This window comes from Gossypium hirsutum, chromosome D13 (assembly GCF_007990345.1).
Source record: "Gossypium hirsutum isolate 1008001.06 chromosome D13, Gossypium_hirsutum_v2.1, whole genome shotgun sequence".
NCBI classification, from domain to species: domain Eukaryota; kingdom Viridiplantae; phylum Streptophyta; class Magnoliopsida; order Malvales; family Malvaceae; genus Gossypium; species Gossypium hirsutum.
The window spans coordinates 9,092,818-9,114,601 of NC_053449.1; the positions used below are offsets into that span (position 1 = coordinate 9,092,818).

The 21,784-nt window shown below is 34.4% G+C and overlaps 1 protein-coding gene and 2 long non-coding RNA genes across 9 annotated transcripts; 2 read left to right on the forward strand and 1 right to left on the reverse strand.

Annotated features, from left to right (window-relative positions):
• The first annotated feature begins 5,397 nt into the window (after positions 1-5,397).
• LOC107919563 (uncharacterized) lies at positions 5,398-6,795 on the forward strand. Its single transcript, XR_001690386.2, has 3 exons — positions 5,398-5,773; positions 5,863-5,937; positions 6,063-6,795. It is a non-coding gene; the product is annotated as an uncharacterized lncRNA (long non-coding RNA).
• An 8,208-nt stretch (positions 6,796-15,003) lies between these two features.
• LOC107920749 (uncharacterized) lies at positions 15,004-16,372 on the reverse strand. Its single transcript, XR_001690764.2, has 2 exons — positions 15,548-16,372; positions 15,004-15,413 (listed from the first exon to the last, which is right to left on the reverse strand). It is a non-coding gene; the product is annotated as an uncharacterized lncRNA (long non-coding RNA).
• A 130-nt stretch (positions 16,373-16,502) lies between these two features.
• LOC107920748 ((S)-2-hydroxy-acid oxidase GLO1) lies at positions 16,503-18,988 on the forward strand. 7 transcript variants are annotated; one of them, XM_041110205.1, is made up of 4 exons: positions 16,503-16,831; positions 17,683-17,777; positions 18,119-18,243; positions 18,653-18,988. In XM_041110205.1, exons 2-4 carry the CDS (start codon positions 17,698-17,700, stop codon positions 18,688-18,690), a joined length of 243 nt encoding a protein of 80 aa, XP_040966139.1. In that variant the 5' UTR covers positions 16,503-16,831; positions 17,683-17,697; the 3' UTR covers positions 18,691-18,988. The 7 variants fall into 7 exon arrangements, with proteins under 7 accessions (XP_040966139.1, XP_040966141.1, XP_040966142.1 ...); XM_041110207.1 differs by having other exon boundaries at positions 16,503-16,735; XM_041110208.1 differs by having other exon boundaries at positions 16,503-16,735; positions 17,697-17,777.
• The last annotated feature ends 2,796 nt before the right edge of the window (positions 18,989-21,784 follow it).

Consider the following 21,784-nt stretch of genomic DNA (forward strand, 5'->3'; position numbering starts at 1 on the left):
AGGGTAAGTTTCGTATGGTGGTTGTTCTAGTCATTGAGAGGGTCGAGCTCGTTTGAAGAATTCATGAACAACGTAGTTTCGAGAGGGTAAGAATATTGTAGGTAAGGTAGATAAGGTGGTCGTGGGGGTTGGTTAAGAGGGGCTCGGGAAACTTTTTTTAGGGTGGACCGCCATAAGTCACGACTGGTAAGGTCTTTGAGTGAGGTGAGCTTGTGGACTAGGTCATTGAGAGATTCGAATTGGTTCGTTAGAGTGGCAATGGATGGTGATGGTTTGTAACAGTGGGGTGAGAATGTGCGAGTCAAGTTTTTATTTTGGTTTTAGCTTTCACCTTTTCTTGTTTCAAAAACATAAAAAAATTATGTTAAAAAAATTGGAAAACAAAGAAAAACTATGTTAAAAGAAATGGAGAAGAGGAGAAAATAGAAAGAGAAGCAGAAGAGAATGGGAATGGGAAAACAAAGAAAAAAAGAAAGTTAAAAGAACATAAAAAAATTAAATTGCTCAAAACGAAGGAAAACAAAGAAAAAAAAAGAAAGTTAAAAGAACATAAAAAAAATTAAATTGCTCAAAACAAAAAAATATAGAGATCAATTGTATAATTTAACTTAAAATTTTCATTTGAAATGATGACTTAACATGTCATGTCAGCTTACTATTACACCGTTAACGACAACTCACAACTCAGTGACTAAAATGTTACAAATCGATAACATAAGTGACTAAAACGTAACATTTTAAACATAAGTGATTAAAATGTAACCCGAAAGAAACAAAAGTAATTATTTTAATAGTTTACCCTATTTTAAAAGCATAAAAGTAATGCTTGCGTGTAGAATCAAGTGTTATAAATTTTGATGCAGATTTAGCATTTGTGTCTTGTGGATAGAATAATGATTTTGAAAAAAAATTACTTCTGTTTTTCAATTTTGAAAAATTTTAAAGAAATTATACTTATATTTTTTTCTCCAAAAAAATATGCATCAATAAATTATAAATAATCAATACATAGATATGACATATAATGCATATGATAAACACTATAAGTTGATGCATAAATGTTATTGTCAGTGTTGATAATGCAAAGAAATTGAAAAAAAAATGCTTTTAAATAGTTACGAGTTGACAAAATTAGAATCTAGCTTTTAAAAGATTACGATTTGACAGAACCAGAATCTGGCTATTGAGGTTTTTTAGGAAACCGACTCTGCAAATTTACCATTTTGTCGCTTCAGAAAACAATATAAATAGGAGGTCATTCTCCTCATTTTTTCATAGAACACAATAAAAGAAAAACAACTTCTTTCATCCTTCCGTTCTCTAAATTCTGGTGTTTTACAAAATTACACTAGAGGAAAATTCTATCTAGGAGACTGAGTTTTAAGCGGGACCATCTATGACCCCTCCAATCTTTCCTGGGAATTGAACCTAGTGTGGTTTCACCAGTTTTCTTCAAGTTCTTTTTCGATCAAATTTTCGACCAATTGCTTTTGTTTTTTCAGTTTCGGTTCCTTTTGAGAATAACAGTACCAATTGTGTTCCACCTTTATTCGGGTGCACGAATATTGAAGAACTGTGTTAACCTTGGGGGCGATGTCCACTAAACGATTACACCGATTAGGGAAAATATACTTCTAAGGTAATGGTTCTTCCACAACACAGTGATTGCTTTATTTATTTACACTCAGTTTGGTTTCCTATCAGCGCTAGTGATTTTATTTTGCAGTAGTATATTTCCAACAACTTAGAAGCAAATTATATTATTGTTTAAACATGAGAATTGTTTCCATTTCCCGCTACTAGAACCAATGAAGGCTCTTACAGGAAACAAGCTAGAGTACACTTGAGGATTATTGGAGCAAGTGAAGTGTCCTATTGAGGCAATCAGTTTGAAGGCACCTAAGTAGTACAAGGGTGTGCCTAAGTAGCATTGGAGCGGTTGCAAGCTTTATCTAAGCTGGCCAGTGGGTCATTGCGATCAAGATGGGCTTGGAAGGCCTAGCGAGATTGAGTTGAGATGGATCGGAGGTCTCTTGAGTTTGAGTTGGTCGAAGGACCATGAGCGTATTGCTAGATCTTTGTGTTTGGGATAGGGCTTACGATGCCTTTATCATGATAAGCTACTAATACATGAGATTTATGGAGCTAGTTCAAACATTACTGAATTTTTAACTAAAGTAGACTAAAAGATTATGGAGTCCGAGAGCTTGAATAAGAGAACTAGTAGGGGATGTCTTATTCAAGTAACCTATGAGATTATAAAGAGAAAGGAGCGGCGTGCCAAAGCTTGGGTAAATGAACATTAAAGTCAGAAATTGAGATTGAGATTGCCTTAGTTCAATGGTGTCACATGTGTTGCAATTGGCCAAGATGGCCATACCTAATGGGTTGACCATGGAAGGGCCGAGATGACCTAAGTTGGGGATGGCCAATGTGTCTGAATTTCCCATGTTGAGAACTTTTGTGTTGGTGCCTCAAAGAACGGTTGACATAAACCACGTCTAAAGGGACACATCTAACAGGATGCCGCAAGAGTACAGTTGGTGCCACATTTAGAGGGATGCTTTTTTTGTATCAAAGACATGGTAATATTTAGTTGTCAAAGGGTCATACCATTAAGGGTTCCTAAAGGTTGTAACCTGATGATTATTTGTTGTGGCATTGAGTTTGAGTGCTCGATAGAGGAATGGTCATAGACAAGACTACATCAATAATTGAGATGAGACTAAGTTCAAGTTTATGTCCAATACACGTTGAATGGATTATAACTTTAGCCCTTGAAGGCCCAAGATAGACTTGAGACTAAAATGACAACTTGATGCAACAAAGTTACTAAAAGTGTGGCTTTATGTCGATGAGGGCATCAACATAGTAAATAGGGGAGTGTCATGGTCCGTAATTTACTTTGCTATTTATCAAGGTTGAGTTTCCTCCAAATGGTCTTGAGTGAAATTAAATTACAATAACTTGGAAGTGAGAATTTGTCGGATACCTTGCAGTCCTAAAGGGATGTTGTGATACAAACTGGGTAACTGATAAAGTTAGCTTTACAAGTGGGTATGTCTTTACTTTGGGTGGAGCAATTATTTCTTGGAAGTCTGCTAAACAGATATGTATTGCTCACTCCATAATGAAATCATAGTTTATAACTCTTGATTGAGCCGGGAAAGAGGTCGAGTGGCTTAGGAATCTACTTGTAGAGATTTCTTCATGGGAGAATGGAGTACTTGCTTTAGAGTACGTGAGGTTTAAAATGAACCTAGCTAATCTACAAACCAAAAGGTTAAGTAGGAAAATGGTTCTTGATTCGTCAAGAGGGATAGGTTTTAAAGCCCAATGGTTGAGGAATTCATGGTGGATACCTAACTTAGTTCTCTAAGTTCAATGTGGTCAAACAAAACTATGGAAAGACTTATAGTGTACATTCTACCTATCCCTATGGCAAACGATGTACATGCATAAGGTTGAGTTCTCACTCTTAATGAATTCATATCCCACGATTTGGGTGGTTCTATTGAGACAGACTTGATGAATTCACTGAATTTAAATTTGAGAGGGTAAGCTTAATAAATGCTCTTAATGATTTCATAGACATGCTTCGGGTGGTCTATATTGAGATAGACTTGATGAAATCACTTACGTAAGTGTGAAGGACTAGCCACATTCTATGAAAGACATTGGGGAGTATTTCTATAACACTTACCAATGTCCCAATGTGTATTGGCTAAAACTTGTTGATCTATTGCAGAACATCAATTGGATCAAAGATTAGTCGTTTGTCATGAGTTAACCCCTATCTTAACAAGTTCAAGATTTTTGCACTTGTTAAAGAGAAGAATCACTCATTTCACTACATACTAATTCAAATCCATAAGATACTATTGCTTAAGCGACTAATTTCGATGTTGCTCTTCTCATGTTTTACCTTTTTTTTCATGTTTATAAAAATTACATTGCATTAGTAGGGGAATGTTAGTAATGCAAAGAAATTGACAAAAAAATATTTTTAAATGGTTAAGATTTGACAAAATCAGAATCTAGCTTCTAAACTGTTATGATTTGACAGAACCAGAATCGAACTGTTGAGTTTTTAGGAAATTGACTCTACAAATTTACCATTTTGCCCCTTCAAAAAATAGTATAAATAGAAGGTCATTCTTTTCACTTTTCATAGAACACAACAAGAGAAAAATAACTTCTCTCATCTTTCTGTTTTTTAAATTTTGGTGTTCTGCGAAATTACATGAGAGGGAATTCTGTCTAGGAGATTGGGTTTTAAGCGGGACCGTTTGTGACTCCTCCAATCTTTCCTAAGAATTGAACATAGTGTGGTTTTGCCGATTTTTTTCCAATTTATTTTTTTATCAGATTTTGACTAACTGCTTTTGTTTTTGGTTTCGATTCCTTTCGAGAAAAGTAATACCAATTATGTTTCACCTTCTTTATTCGGGTGTACGAATATTGAAGTGTTGTGCTAACCTTAGTGGACGGCATCCACTACACGATTACACCCAAGGCGAATTTGCTTCTATGGCAGTGGTTCTTCCACGACACAGTGATTGCTTTATTTATTTATACTCAATTTGGTCTCCTGTCAACACTAACAATTTTGTTTTGCAGTAATATATTTTCAACAATTTGCAAAACAAATGTCAAAATAGGAGAAAAACAAACTCATAGTAATTGCAACACTGACTAGATTTAGAAGCAATAAAAAAATGGATCACCTTGATCAAAGTGTTGGCGTTTGCATTCTAGTCCCACCAATCAAACCAACCTGATGATGAACACTAGCCAGTAAAGAAATCACTAAATTATCATTCTTGTTCAAATAGAGATTGGAAAAATACAAAATATAGTCTTTAAAATAACTAAACTATTACAAGTATGATATATATTTTTTAAATACTTAAATCACCCCATTAAATATTAATTTTAAAGGTTTTCTTTTGGATCTGGTTTTTATTAAAATATATAAAAATAAGAATATATGGGTAAAAATACTATTTTAACCATAAAAATACTTAGGAATTAAAAATAAATTTAATTATCAACAAATAGTTGAGTGTAATGGCAAGGCATATTGTACTTTTAAGTGAAGAACGTAAGTTTGAACCTTGGAAAAAACATTATTGAGAGAAACAATCACGAACCCTGAACATAAATCGTAAAACAAACATGTATTGTAACAAAATACCTCTATTAACTCTTAATGGCTCTTAACAGAGATGATTTTAATTATATGGAGATAAGAGATCAATTATTTTCATTAAAAAAAGAAGAAGAGAGAATTATCATAATATTACTACCATATATAATAAAAAGAACTTACCAAAATATTGTTATCATAATTTTTTTGATCTAAAAAGCCGGCCTCTTTATTGATGAATCTAACAAAGTAAAAAGATAATTAAATGAACCAACAGTCAAAAGGAAAACACGAAAAGGAAACCCTCGGCCATGGGATTCTGATCGGTGGCTGCTCAAACAAAACATTAACAATACTGAGTAGAGAGCAATCAAAACAAGAAATGGGGTATTCAAATAGCAAATCCCCACTGTCCTTCGAAGAGAATCAACAATTCTATGGTGGGTCATGAAGGCGACAGTCTTCTGCAGTTGTCGCTACGCTAGAGTTTCTTCGACCTAGAAGCCATTCTTATCTTGACTTAAACCTTCTTGCGCCATTGCATGCGTTGTTTTGTTACTAGATTAGCCAATGAAGTGGAAGGCGCAAGCATGAAACTCCTTCACTATCTCCTTTACGGACTAGGTAAGGGCACTTATATCCAAGAAATCCTGTTCATGGTTGTTAATCTTCCTGATAATAGAACTTGAATCTCCTTCGACTATTATTAACAGAAAACCCAAAACTTTAGCAAATTAGAGCCCGTGTATCACTGCAACTGCTTCTACTGCAAAGACCGAAAGAACATGGTAAGTGATTTTGCACCAAGCCCCTATAATCTCCCCATTTTCATCTCGAATCACAACCCCTGCTGCATCCTTCTTTTGATTTAATTTAAAACCAGCATCAACGTTTATTTTGACCAACCCTGCAGGTGGCGGAGACCACCGAGCTTGAATATTGGAGGCTACACATTATCCGTAGGGATCACAAAGACCAACTCTACACAATAGCTACAGATGAATCTAACAATCTCACCCACAGTTTGGTTTGTTCTCTCGTGCACCATATAATTCCGGGTAAACCATATAGCCCACATTGTAACACAATTTCATTATGTTTTATTGTATGATGCATCTACAGTATCCATGAAAGCCACTCATGGAAATCCATTTGAGCACTAACCACATGCAGTGGGTAACCCAACATCATCTATACATCTTTCGCACTAGCATAAAATCTTAGCACATGGTTCATTGTCTTGTGATCAACATTACACCTCGAACAAATTGGATTATTTGCAACTCTTCTGTTGTATAGGCATGATTTAATGGCTACAAATCCATGAACAAATTTCTACAAAAATATTTTAATTTTTAGGAGACACCTAGTTGCCCAAATTTGCTTGAAAACTTCATGCTCAGATGATAAGGGAGTCGACGGTTGGAGTAATAATTGATATCCGCTACGAACAGAGTAGATACTTAAGCGTTCACTGCCCCAAATGAGACAATTCTCTTGAGGAACAAACGGTGAACGAATACCTTGAATGGGAATTTCATCATCAGCTACAAGAAGTGAGTCAATCAAATCACGATTCCAACCCATTCCATTTGGAAAAATAAGCTTAGACACCCTTTCAATGTTACCCGATCTAAGGGTTTGAACTCTTCAAGGAAAATACCTTGGCACCCAATAATCCTCCCAAATGTTAATGTTGTTGCCCGTCATTATATTTCATTTAATCCCCATCTTAACTAATTTCCTGGCACTCCAGATGCTCCTCTAAACGAGTGATGGATCGGAGCCCAACTAAGCACTAAAAAACCTTGTATTGGGAAAGTATTTGGCCCTTAGGATACGTGCCATCAATGATGTAAGATGCATTAAGATTCTCCACCCCTGCTTTGCTAGTAGGGTGACATTAAAATTCATAAGATCCCTAAACCTTATCCCTTAATCATCCTTCAGTTTGCTAAAAAACGACCAACTACACCAATGGATGCCTCTCTTGTCAATCGTCTGCCACTAAAACTAAGCTAGGATGCCTTCAATTTCTTTACAGAAATTTCGTGGCAAGAGAAAACACATCATTACGAATGTTGGGATTGCTTGGAGAATAGATTTTATGAATACCTCTCTGCCACCCATAGATAACAGCCTCGTACACCAAGAAGATTTCTGACTTCGAAATTTATCCCTTAGGCTAGTAAAGGCCCGCTTCTTATTCTAGCCTACCATACATGGTAAACCTAAATATTTCTCCAAATTGTTAGCATGATGAACCCCCAGAATTCTCTCCATGTTTAACTTATTCCTCATGTCAACATTTGAACTAAAGAAAACGCTGGATTTTTTAAAATTGACCAGCTGACCTGAACACTTGGCATATGTTTGAAGCACCTTCAAGACATTCGATGCTCCCATTGTTGCTGCATCCCCAAAAATAAGGCTATCGTCCATAAACAATAAATGAGTAACCCACAAAGTACCTCTCACCACCCTTGTTCCCCTTATCGCACAATTGCTTTTCGTCAGCCTAAGCAAAGCCGAAAGACCCTCTCCACAAATTAAGAAAAGGTATGGGCTCAAAGGATCTCCCTGCCTAAGACCCCGAGATGGCGTAAACTTATCCCCCACCCTCCCATTAACTACAACCGAGTAAGTAACTAATATGATGAACCTCATAATCCGTTCCACCCAATTGAATGAGAAACACATTTTCAATAACATCACCTCAATGAACCGCCACTCAACACGGTCGTATGCCTTGCTCATATCTAACTTGAGAGCAAGCGACTCTTCTTTTCCCAATATTCTATTTTTCATGGAATGAAGAATCTCATAAGCAGCCACACTGTTATAAAAAATGAGACGCATCGACACAAATGCATTTTGTGCCTTATCAATACAAAACCGAAGAACTTCTTGAAACCGGTTCACTAAAGCCTTTCAAGCAATCTTATAAATTACGTTGCAAAGGCTTATGGGACAGAAATTCATCATACTACGAGGATTCTTTACTTTTGGAATTAATACAATATGCGTATGGTTAATAAGGTTTATAGGAACCTCACATTTTAAAAGGCCGATGCAATAACAAGCCACTTAATCTTCCAAGATAGGCCAAAAACGCTAATAGAAAACTGCTTCTAGACCATCCTCACCCGAAGCTTTTAGAGGCGACATCGGTAGCGAAGCACTGAAGATCTCCTTTTTAGTGAATGGTCTATCTAAATCGACATTCATGGAGTTGGTGATACACTTGTCAACGCCCAAGAGAATATCCTTCTCATCAATGACACCCTGCGTTAAAAACAAATTAACAAAATAACCATGTGCAATCTTTCTACTCCCACATCTCCTTCAACAATCCTACCATCACTGTCTTCAAGGCAACTAATACGATTCAGCCACTTCCTTTGAGATGCGAACTTGTGAAAAAATGCGGTGTTCCTATCCCCATTTTTTAACCAGTTTGCTATTGCCCGTTGTTCCCAATAGATCTATTCTCTATCAACCTCCATATTTATCTGTAATTTAGCATTCACCATCTCTTCCAACACATCATCTGATGGGGTTAGCGAACACAAGTGAGCAATATGAGAGTGCAAAGATGACACCTTAATTCTTTTTTCTTTACGAACCCGCTTAAACCACTTATCAAGACCGCGACAAACATAGCCCAATCTTTTAGGTATAATACCGTCTGAACCATTCCAAAAGCGCGCCACTTCAGTCTCACATGTTTCCATACATATAAAAAACAATTACCATACTATTGTTACCATATATATAAATATTTTGGAGTAAAAATATCAATAAAACTCTTTTAAATTACAATATACATGGCAATAATATTTGTTGGGTAAAAAATTCAAAATTGATCTTTTGGGTACTTTGATTTATAAATGCATGAGTTTTACTACATTTCTCCAAAGTATTTGTCACAATTATTTAGTAAAGTTTTCTTTTTTCTTTTCAATTTGTATACATTTTGGTTTTTTATTTCTTAATCATTATCACTTGTTTCTTATTTTCTCTATAAGCAATGTTTCAAAGTTTTAATTAATATCTTATGGGGCATGGAAGGGGTCACACGATTTAAATACGAAATAAATAAATATTTAATAAAAATTTTAACCATTATTTCATACAAATTAAGATTTAAAAAATATCAATATTTGTATTTTAACTTTTTCATAGTTTTAATTTTATGAAAATTGGTCATTGCAAATAGCTTTTATTCCATGAAAATAGGTTTAATGATTATTTGTACTTTTAGTCTACATGTTTATTTGCTTTTTGGCTTAATGTATAGATTAGTCCTTAAACTTGATAATTTTTCTCAAATTGAGCTTTAAGCTTTCTTTTGGATCAAATTAGTCCGTAAGATTGGCATCCATTATACAAATTGGTCCTTACTATTAACACCATTTGTTTTTGAACTACAGGCCAACCATGGGTGTGACACTTGGACAAATAACGGAATGGCACATGTTTTTTTCTCTTTAATTATTCTAAAAATTCAAAAAAAACCTTAAAACTTTTTAAAAATTTAAAAAGTAAACAACATTTTAGAAATATAAAAAATATTTTTTAAGAAAAGCTTAGTTTAGATTTCAAAATTTATAAAAACATAGAAAAATATAAATAATTCAAAAAATATTTAAAAAATAAGTTAAGAAACAAAAATATAGGTAAAATTTTAGAAAATTAAAAAAATATAAAAATTTAAGAAAATTCAAATAATAGTTTCATTTCAAAGAACTACAATAAATTAAAACAAATGGAAAAATGTAAAAATTCAAAAAATTTATCAACATTGACTAGGCATTGATCGGTGTTGATCGATCAATTTTTCTTTTTAAATTTGTAAAATATATATTTTTATTTTTTATTTTTAAAATTTCAAATTTTTGTAACTTTCTAAAATTTTAGCTATATATATATTTAATTTTTCTAAATATACAAAAACTTAAGTTTTTTTTAAAAAAATTTATGAAGTCTTTTTTCTTTTTGAATTATACATATTTAATTTTTAAAATTTTTAAAAAATATTTGTATAAACTTCTTTTAAATGTTTAAGGTTTTTTTTTTAAACTTTAAAGAGGAAGACACATGTTGGTTTCCTATTTATCCACATGTCATGTCCATGTTTAGCCAATCACCTCATTGATAAAAACCAAATTGTGTTAGCGGTAAAGATTAGTCTGTGTGACTAATGCCAACATCAAAGACCAATTTGATTTAAAAAAAAAAAATTAGGAGCTAACTTGGGAAAAATTATCAAATTCAGGAACAAATCTATATATTAAACATTGTTTTTTAAATCCATGGTATTTTGTGTGCGCATAAGTTTAATTCCTTTTATTTGAGCTCCTTTACTTCTTATTTGTTTTCAAAGCCCTAACTACATTTGTGATAACATTGATAAGATCATTTGCATCTTTTGGTGGGGCGTTGGAACATAATTTGTGCACCTCTTTCTTAGAGGTGATTAAGTATATGAAAGATCAGTCTTTTTAATGAAGCTCTTCTCTCCAAGATTGTTTGGTGCATCCTGACAAACCAAAACTGTCTCCTCATCAGAGTCTTACGATCTAAATACTGCAATCATTTTCCCTTTAAACCAATCAAATTAAAACCTACTTACTCTTGGGCCTGGAAGGGTATTCTTGATACGAGGGATATCTGCCTAAAAGGAAAGGATGTACAACTTTCGAATGACAAAAGCTGCTAGATTAGCGCTAATACTAACTAGCCCTTGGTGGAGATAGTCAAACCATCTGTTTTGAGTATTGAAGTTCAATCATTCCTCCACCTTCATGTCGACCAAAGGAAATCCCTCAACTTATTCAACCCTAATTGAGTGTCTGACCTTCTTAGTAGGATTCTTTTTGTACATGGTGGAGAAGACAAACTTTTTTCTATGAAGAATGCGTATGCCCTTCTTCATTGATCACACTTTAATGGATCTCTCTCAACTTCCTATAAAGCTTGGCTCAACTTGTGGCGTCTCAAGCTTCCTTACAAAATCATCATTTTCTTTTAGAAAATTTGCAACAATTATCTTCCAGCTAAAGTTCTTCTCTCAGAAGACTATCTCTCAACGACAACATTTGTTCTCTATGCATAGCTAGTAGAGAGATTGTTAAACACCTCTTCTTGGATTGCAATTTTGTCAGAGCTATTTGGTTTAGTTCTCCACTTCCTATTCCATCTTATTCTCTCCACATTTCTTCCTTATCCAACTACCTTTAATAAAATAACATCAGTACTTATTAGAGTTGTGTGACCCAAATTATAAGAGATTGCTTGTAAGTCAAGTTAAACAAAATATATTTTCTTTCTAGAAGATTTAGTATTTATTAGTATAATATATTTAGCTTTTATTAGCATAGTTTATTTGACTTGCTAATTTAGCCTATAAATATGTTCTTTTACAATATTAGGAAATACACCCATTAGAGATTAGAACTAGTTATTCCGTTATTTTTTTACTTGTTACTTAATCGGGTCGATCCTAACAAGTGGTATAAGAGCTAGTTCAATTTTCATAGGTTAGCCCGTTTAGATATGACAGAAACAAGGTTTGAAATTGAGAAGTTCAATGGTGAGACAAATTTCAATCTGTGGCAAGTTCGGATGATGACAATTCTAGTTCAAATCGGCTTGAAAAATGTTGTTACCAGGAAAAAGCTCAAGAATCTAAATCAAATAAAATGGGAAGAGCTTGATGAAAAGGCATTGTCTGCAATCCAATTGTGCCTCGCGAATACGGTATTGCAAGAGGTATTGATGGAGAAGACCTCATCTGCCTTGTGGAAAAGGTTAGAAACTCTTTATGCGACTAAGTCTCTGGCTAACCGTTTAGTATTGAAACAACGTCTATTTACGTTTCGCATGAACAAAAGTGAGCTTTTTAGAGATCACATCAGTCAATTCATTACTCTTTTAAATTATTTAAAGAATGTTGAGGTCCATATTAACGATGAAGATCAGGCTATGCTATTATTGTACTCTTTACCCTCTTCATACAAGTCTTTCAAGGAGACCCTGATTTAAGGCAAAGACAAACTCTCGTTCGAAGATGTGAAGGGTCATTTGTTGAGTAGGAAAACTCGACAATGAGTTTGGTTTGGATAGCAAGACAGATAGACAAGCTTCCGTTTTGGTAGCATCAAAGAAACAAGATAAAAGGTGTTGCTAGTGTAAAAAGTTAGGTCACGTCAAAGTAGATTATTATAAACTACGAAATAAAAGGGCTGTTGAGAGTAACGAGGAATATGTAGCTGGTGCTAATTTGGTCGATGAAAGCGGTGATGATTTCTTGTTAGTGTCAACGAGCGATAACTCCAAGCTCACATCTGAGTGGATCCTAAATTCAGGATGTTCTTTCCACATGTGTCCCAATAGAGAATTGTTCTCCGCATACAATTCGGTTGAAGGTGGAGTTGTGCGCATGGGAAACGATCCATCTAGTAAGGTAATTGGTATTGGTACTGTTAAAATTAAGATACACGATGGGACGATTAGGACACTCTCAGGTGTCGGGTATGTACCTGATTTACGAAAGAATCTCATCTCCTTGAGTATTTTAGACTTGAAAGGATGTAGAATCAACATTGAGTCGAGCGACATTAAAGTATCTTGTGGAGCTCTCATTTTGTTAAAAGGTTAAAGAACCGACAGTCTTTATATTCTAGAAGGTTCTACAGTGACCAGTGAAATCGGATGTCCCTCGTCTGTTATGAAGTCGAAGTCAACTCGTTTGGAATGAAGAAAACTTGGTCATAGGAGGGAAAAAGGTATGACCGTTTTGTTGAAAAGAGGTTCTCTTTTGGATGTAGAATTTGAAAAGTTAGGGCACTGTGTTCGTGAAAATCAGACCGGGTTAGTTTTGATTTGGCAGTGCGCAAGTCGAAGGCTAGAAGTCTTCCAGCTTCTAAGCACAGATTCAACTCAGTTAATTCCCTGCATAGTTCAAGATAGGCCCGTGGCGGGCTTTGGCAAGAATTCGTGTCAATGTGGAGATTGTTAGAGTTGTGTAACCCAAATTCTAAGAGATTGCTTGCAAGTCAAGTTAAACAAAATATATTTTCTTTCTAGAAGATTTAGTATTTATGAATACAATATATTTAGCATTTATTAGCATAGTTTATTTGACTTAATAATTTAGCATATAAATAGGTTATTTTATAACTTTAGAAAATACACTCATTAGAGATTAGAACTCATAACACATTTAGAGAATTTTGTGTTTACATTTTGAGGGTTCTTTGTTTTCGAGTTTTCGAGGTTTAGTTTTTATGTCCATATTTTGTGCTCTTCGTTCTTTTGCCATTATAGTAAAATTATCTTTTCCCGTGATTTTTTGTCCTCTTAAAATGAGTTTTTTCACGTTAAATTTGTGTGTTCAATTTCTCAATTTATTCCGCTATTTTTTTTTACTTGTTGCTTAATCGAGTTGATCTTAACAGTACTCATCACACAAGAAGGTTCTATTCTATTGTAGCTTGCACCTTATGGATCATTTGGAAATCAAGGAATGAGCTCACCTTCCAGAATGCTAATCCCATCCTGTGTGTTGCAGTAAGAAGGATCCAAGATCTAGAACTATCTATCCTCAATGCTTACCTTCATGACTATAATCAAGCCTCTCATTTAAGAATTCGAGATTTGGGTGTGAATCATATACCTCCCTCTACCTGGACTCTTTCTTTTTGCATTGTTCATGATAATCAAAAGGATATGACAAACGAAGCTAAAATTGCCTAAGACCACAGTGACTCTCAATTTTTTTCATCTGAAGTTTTAAATTTGCAAGCAAAATCCGAGCTAGGCTTCTTATCTTACACTTTATCCTTTTAAATTTTAAATCCTTCTTGTAGGCTCCTTAAAAATGATAAAAAGAAGAAGAAGCAAAATATCATTCTTGGACGCACAAAAGTAAGATGGAGAAGATGTAAGGCAACTCCAGTTTGTCACTATTCAGCATTAGCTGCTAAGCAACAATACATTTTGCAAAGAAGCAAAACAGTAGGCAACACACGCTTTGGGGCACGGCCTTAACCTTTCTTGTTTTGCACAAAAAACAAAAAATCCTTTTTACAGTCTATCTTGTCTGTTACTTTTTCTTTTTTAATTTTGTTCGACGATGGTTTAATGTTGGTTGAAGATATACAATAATAGTAAGTTTTCAAAATACTAATTTTTACTATTAAATAGATTATAAAATGGATATTTAACATTTATATTAATTTTATGTAAAAATCACTAAAGGAGAGAGCGCATTCGAATCTCGTACTAAGATTGACTCCGAACATCAAAAAAAAAAAATCAATTTTAAATATTTAACTTTTATATTAAATTTATGAAATTTATATTTTAATGCCTGTCGTGTATGTATATATAATAATTTAATTAATATATTTAAATTTATCATCATTTAAAGGTTAAAATGTGCCAAAAGTCTCCGTACTTTTTGAAATTTAGGAATTTAATCTGTTTACTTTTATTTTATAAAATTTCATCTTTCTAACTTTTAGATTTTAAAATTTAGATTGTTAGCACTGCTAAATTCTTTTTGTTAAATTTATTGTTGTGACATTTTTGAAATAAAAAAATACTCACTTGATAGTCATGCAATTAAAAAAAATAATTTTGTATTTAACTTGTACACAATATTAACAATTGGACTTAAATTTTAAAATCTAAAAAAAAGACTAAATTCTATAAAATAAAAATATAGAGACTAAATTTTTAATTTTCGAGATGTACAATAACTTCAGGCACATTCTAACCTCATTTAAAATATATAATCTATAATGTTAAGAAAATATAATCTAGAATCTATAAATATAAATAAATAATATTATGAAGTGATTTAATATATTTTTATTAATAAAAAATTAGAATAAATATGTTTGAACCCATTAATCATCTTTATCAAGCAAAAAGTAAATGGCTTCGACAGGCAATAATGCTGGAAGATCGACAAAAAAGGTTAGCCGAAGGCCGGATGAACCACCGGATCCGGATGATCTTGTGGTCAATGATAAAGGCATGAGTGTGGATATTCCTACGGCTCAATCCGAGTCTTGGAAAGACAAGTTTCTGGGTACCCACAAATGAGAAGAGTAATCTATAGAATGAAGATGATATCAAATTACTTGAGGGAGGCGCGAAAAAGGAGATTGTTGATGGCATCCCTTCCATCACTTTCTCTGACCGAGTGCATCATTTTATTGCCAAACAAATGACTCGAACGGTGGTTGTCAAACTACTAGGAGGAAAATTTCATATCTCACTATGTCAAACAAATTGCAAGCAATTTGGAAAACTAAGCAGCCTTTACAGATAATTGATATAAAGAGTGACTACTTCTCTGTCAACTTTCAAAATGATGATGATTACCTTTTGGTGATGTCTGGGGGGCCTTGGACAATTTTTGGGCAGTACCTCTCTGTACGGCTATGGACTCCTGAGTTCTCAACAGATCAAGAGTTTCCTAAGAATATGATGGTCTGGATCAGATTGCCTGCATTGCTGGAAGGAATGTACACGAGAAGTCTACTCAAGTTCATTGGAGGCGCGATTGGTCCCGTTGTGAAAATAGACCGTAACAAGACTTCCAAATCTAGGGGGCAATTTTCGAGGATTGCGGTTTACATTGATCTAGGGAAACTATTGATTTCAAAGCTACAGATTGATGGGAGGATACAACGTGTGGAATATGAATCCATGTCCTAGGTTTGTTTTAAGTGTGGGAGATTCAGACACTCTAGAGATTCTTTCTGTCATAATTTTGTAAGAGATGTTTCATCTGTAGGAGCTGCGACTGGGAATCTTGACAAGGGTGTATTTAACCAAGGAGGGGAAACGTTTGATTGCTCTGGGAAGAATAGTTTAGCGCCTGATGTTGAGGAAGGGGATCAGTTTGGGCCATGGATGTTAGTGGAACGCAAGCCACGGCGGAAACCATTAACGACGGCAACAGAACCTAACAGTAACTCTGTTGTCGGGATCGAAGGTTCGAGATTCAACATTCTAAGCGGTAATCACGGGTTGATTGGAGAGGTGGCTCCTGATATCTTTTATGGAAACACTGGGAATCAGGGATCTACTGTGCCAACATTGGGAACAAAGCTGCAATCTAGGGATAAAGCGCCATTCAATCCTCAAATCAAGGGTAAAGCTTTTAAGAAGGGACTTGCAAAAAAAAATGCAAAGCTGTTTCATCAGCGAATGGGCTGAAAAATATTTCACATGCTTTAAAGCCTGTTAAGAAAAATGGGCCTTCGCTTGGGTCGGAGGAAAACCCATTTGACGAAGGATAAAAAATGGGTCCAAAATTGATGGAATCTAACTCTGTCCCAATTAAGGGTCTGTTTGATAGGGGAAAATATTTTCCGGAATTGGTTTTTCCCATTTTCCAGTGTTTGATTGGAAGAAAATATTTTCCTTTTGGAAAATCAACTCCAAAACACGGGAAAATGCCTTACAATTTTTGAGAAATTGTCTTACCGATTCAATCTCCGTAAGACATTTTCCTAAAGCTCTCAGGCATTCTTCTCCCTTCATCCATTCTTCTCCCTTCATCCGGTAAGCTCCCTTCATCCACTCTTCTCCCTTCCTTCATTCCTTCAAATTTCTGTTCTCGAAAGCTTCATTTTGGTTCAGAACTGGAAACCGCTGCTGGTACGTTGCAATTCTATTTTTCGACGGTTACTTCGTTTATTTTTCATTTCTTTTTGGCGTTTATGCTCCGTTTATTTTTCATTTCTTTTTGGCTGCTACTGCCGCTGCCATTTCTGCTTTCAAATGATGGGTAAGCTTCCTTTTTCTTTTATTCTTCGTTCGGTTGTTAATGCTGAAAGCCATCTTTCTAATTTCCACTCTTTTTCTTCTTCTTCTAACACCATTGCTACCCACATCGACTGCCTAAGTAAGAAACCCATGTCCATGCCTGTTAGAGGAAAGGGAAAAACAGACCACCGCTTCGATAATGTTGATCATGCTTTGAGTTTGTTCAATAAGATGATTGAAAAGTACCCAAAGCCTTCAATTGTGGAATTCACTAAATTATTTGCAGCCATTGTTAGAATGAAACATTATGCCATTGTTGTTTCTATGTGTAGCCAGATGGAATTATTAGGTGTTTCCCATGATGTTTATTCTGTGAGCATCTCGATTAATTACTTTTGTCAATTAGGTCGAATTGATTTTGGGTTTTCTATTTTGGGGAAAATGCTGAAGTTAGGTGGAGCCTGATGTTGTAATTTTTTCAACTTTGATTAATGGGCTTTGTAATCAAAGTAATATTTCTGTGGCCGTTTGTGTGTTCGATATAATGTTTTCTGGAAAAAGGATTGATCTTTATGGTTGTATTATCTCTAGTAATCTTTTGTAAATATAATGTTTTCATCTTTGTTGTTGATTTATATTCTGCCCTCTTTATACATAATGTTCTGTGTAGAGAATGAGTATATATCTTGTATCCTGTTGAATGGGAATATATAATTGAACCTATTTTACTTTTCTTTTCCCAGTTGGTTGTGGAAAGAATGTTGGCTTCTGAAGGAATAAAAATGGTAGAATTGGGCAGAGATGAATTAGAAAAACGAGTTTGGGAGTGGAAAGAGAAGTATGTCTTCCCTTAAATTATTTGCATACTTGGTTTTTCTGCTGTTCTTTGCTGATTTTGAATCTGTTACTTTGTACATATCATCTATTGTGTTTTTGTTGTTTATGAAGAAATGGCTTAGGGGGTTCTCCACAACTTCAATAAATTCTACTTCTTCTCCTTCCAAATACTAATACTTATGGAGTTTTATTGCTTTAACCCGTTGCTTAATTTCTGGTGTTTATTGTTCATATTTGACCATACTTCCAAGTTTTCTGGCAATCTTTTTTCTTTGTGGGTTATATAGTAGTTTTAGTTTTATCTTTTCATTTAATTATTCTGGTTCATTTATTTTATGATAGGTTTCGACCCCGCATTCTTATTGATGTTAGCAAGATTGACATGACCACCACTGTCCTGGGATTCAAGATTTCAATGCCTATCATGATTGCTCCGACTACTATGCAGAAAATGGCTCACCCTGAAGGTATGAATGTTCTGGTTTTTTAGTACCCTTGTTATGAGATTGTTTGAGCAACTAATGTTCACATATCAGATTGAGCACAGTCGTCTTTGGTTGCTGAGTATGCTTAGACTTGCATGATGATTTACATTGCAACTCTGGATATTTCCTGAAACAGAACAAATTTGTATACGAATGATTTCCAGATGCGAAGGAGTGAAAAAAATGTAAAATTTAACTTTCGTATGCAGACATAGCATCAATTCTTACTTATGATGTTCATGGACTATGCCATAGAAGTCAAATAAATCAGCTTAAATTCCATTGATTACTATCATGTTTCACTTTGCTAACTGATGTTTAGGATGTTTATTTTCTCATTTGATCATAATATTCTATCTTCCTGATGTATATGGTATTGCTCAATGTGCAGATTCCTCACTTGAGACCTGCGGAATACAAGAGGTCTAGGTTACCTAGGAACAGGAGGACTGTGAACCGTGCCTATGGTGGTTTTGAAGAAGGTTTTGAAGATTCAGAAAACCAAGGAAAATGTTTCATCAAAGAACCAGTTCAACTGATAAAAGATTCATTATGACAGGAAGTAACAACGTTGTTTCTGATTTTTGTTTTTTTTCTTCTAGTTCTACGCATTTTCAGACATCTCTTGTACAAGTAAACTTCATAAATAAACTTCATAAATAGAGAAAGAATCAAGACACCGCATGTATCAAGATATTGATACTTTTATGTGGTGTAATATTATGCACTTGGACAATGTTGTTACTATGTGGTGTACTACTAATTATGTATTTTGATAATATTATTTCTAGTACTCATTATGGTTTCGAAGCAATTTATAATTATTCAATACTTGTTTTTTAACACAATTACAAATAATTTATTTGATATTAGTTTTTTTTAATTTATAACGATTAATATTGTAGCTTAATAATTGAGTATTATTATAAATAAATCATTGCAATATATGTAAAAATAATTTAAAATATAAAAATTTATTAATATATATTAATATATGTAAAAACAACTTTTCCGAAAAATATTTTCAGGAAATCTGTCAAACCAGTAAATTATTTTACAAAAAAGTAAAACATTTTTCAAAAATCATTTTACGAAAAACATTTTACTAGCAATCAAACAGACCCTAAGTTTCAAGCGGTCGGACATGGTTTAGACAAGGAAAGGAATTTGGATGTAAGGCTATCAACAAACAGAGGGATTTCTTTGGGTGAGGGAGAAATGGGAAGGCTTCCAGTAACAATTTCAAAAGGTGATAGGGGGGAGATATTTGGACAACGACCAACGGAAGAATCAAAAGGTTTGAAGGATGGCACAGGTCAAATTTCAAGGAGTTTACTAGAAGGGGGTGTTCTACTCTTCCGATTGATCGAGCGGTTGAGGGTTTAATCAAGGGGTTGTGCCAGGAGGTCAGACATGACACAAAATTGATGGAGGATATGTCTTCGATTCGTGAATCGGATGATGAAACTCTGGAGGATGCGACTTCGGCATAAAGTTTTGGTTAGTGACTGTAAATCTCTTGGGTTTTATGTTGATGATTCCTATTTTTTGTGCATTATTTTGGAACCGCCAAGGATGTGGTCCTCCTCGATTCTATAATTTTCTGTTTGAATATAGGAAAGATTTTCATCCGAATCTTGTTGCCCTCTTTGAAACAAGAATCAGTGGAAACAAGGCTGATTCGATTACAACAAAATTGGGGTTCAATAATTCTTTTAGGGTTGAAGCTATATGATTTGCAGGAGGGATTTAGGTCTTATGGAATAATGATATTGAAGTTGAGGTGCTGAAAGTTCATCCATAATTTGTGCACATGCGGATTCGGGGCTCTCTTGGCCGAACGTCTTTCCTCTGCACTACGGTATATGGTAGACCCATAAGAATTTGAGAGGATACATGTGTGGTGAACTAGAAGTGGTAGGAAAAAATATTGGGGAACCGTGGATAATGGCAGGGGACTTTAATGCCATCTTGAGATGTGATGAAAGGCAAGGTGGAGCTGTATCGCTTAATGTTGGTTGCAGTAAAGTCAATCCTTTTGTTTTTCGAATGTGGTTGAATGACTTGTGATTTCAAGGTCCCATGTTTACATGGAATAGGGGTAATCTATTTCAAAGATTAGACCGATCGTTGTGTAATGATCTTTGGCAAATCATCGCCCCCAATACCTCTGTTTGGTAAATCATTGACCGTTGTTGGTTACTGTTAATTCGTCTAAGGGGGAAGAGGGGGAGAGGCCCTTTAGATTTATTGTCAGCTGGTTAACCGATCCTGAGTTTCAGGATGTTGTTACCAAATCTTGGAGAGTTGAAGGTAATATTGTGGACAACTTGAGCAACTTTCTCAATTTGGCTCAAGATTGGAACAAGACTGTTTTTGGGAATATCTTTGCAAGGAAAAAAAACTATGGGGGAGTTAAAACGGGTTCAAGGTGCCTCAGAGAAGTATAATTCTACTCGATTAAGAGAAAGAGAAGCAGAGCTACAGTTTGAGATAGAGTCTATTTTGAATCAGGAGGAGCTTTTTTGGGCTCAAAAATCACGGTGTGAGTGGCTTTATAACGGTGATTGCAATACTCGCTTCTTTCACAGCCGTACCTTAAAAAGGCGGAAAATGAATAGGATCTAAGCCTTAAGATAAAACAGGGTTGAATGGAGTTATGATGCGACATCATTAAAAAATCATGCTATTGAACATTTTTTGATTCTATTCACAGTAGATAATTATTCGACTGAGGAATTTCCTATTAAGGGATATTTCCCAAAGTCCGGTTGAGATTCTATGGAGAGCCTTAATGGTGACTGTCGAAATCATTTTTTTAAAAACAAAAATTAGTTGTCAACTTAAAAATAAAAATTAGAGTCTCCACCAATCTTGTATTGAGGCATGATTGGATCACCTAAAATCGATTTTGGTCTACGAGTTTTAGAAAAACGGGCTCGAGAATCAGTTACGTGCGAGGAAGGATTAGGACCCTCGTAACGCTCAAAATTGGTATCGAATTAATTATTTAATATCTTAAAGTCGAATGAAAAAGATTTAAAAAACGTTTCTCCTTTTAAAATCTTTATTGAAATTTATTAATCTGAAAACTAAAAAAGTTTGGTCATCTTGTTTCTATGAAAAAATCGAAACCTCATAAGCGAGGGTACGATTATTGGAAATTTTGACGACCACACACTGATTTGCTTTTGTTAAAAAATTTCGTCTTGAGATAGCAAAATGTCTGATTCAGTGAGTTGAGACACAACATCTTTGAGATAATCTTTGTATAAAATGACTTAGACATTTATATTAAATGCAATATTTTGAACGAAAAACGATGAAATAATGATGTGTAATGTAAAATGATAATTCAAAAATAAAATGTACACTAATGAAGAATGAATAATAAACAAGTATAAACCAACATAACAACAATAATTACATTATACCAATACCGATATCAATATTCAAAAGCTAATAAAAACAAGCCAATTAATGTTAATGCACACCAAATGTACAAGTTTTAAAATAACTAAAA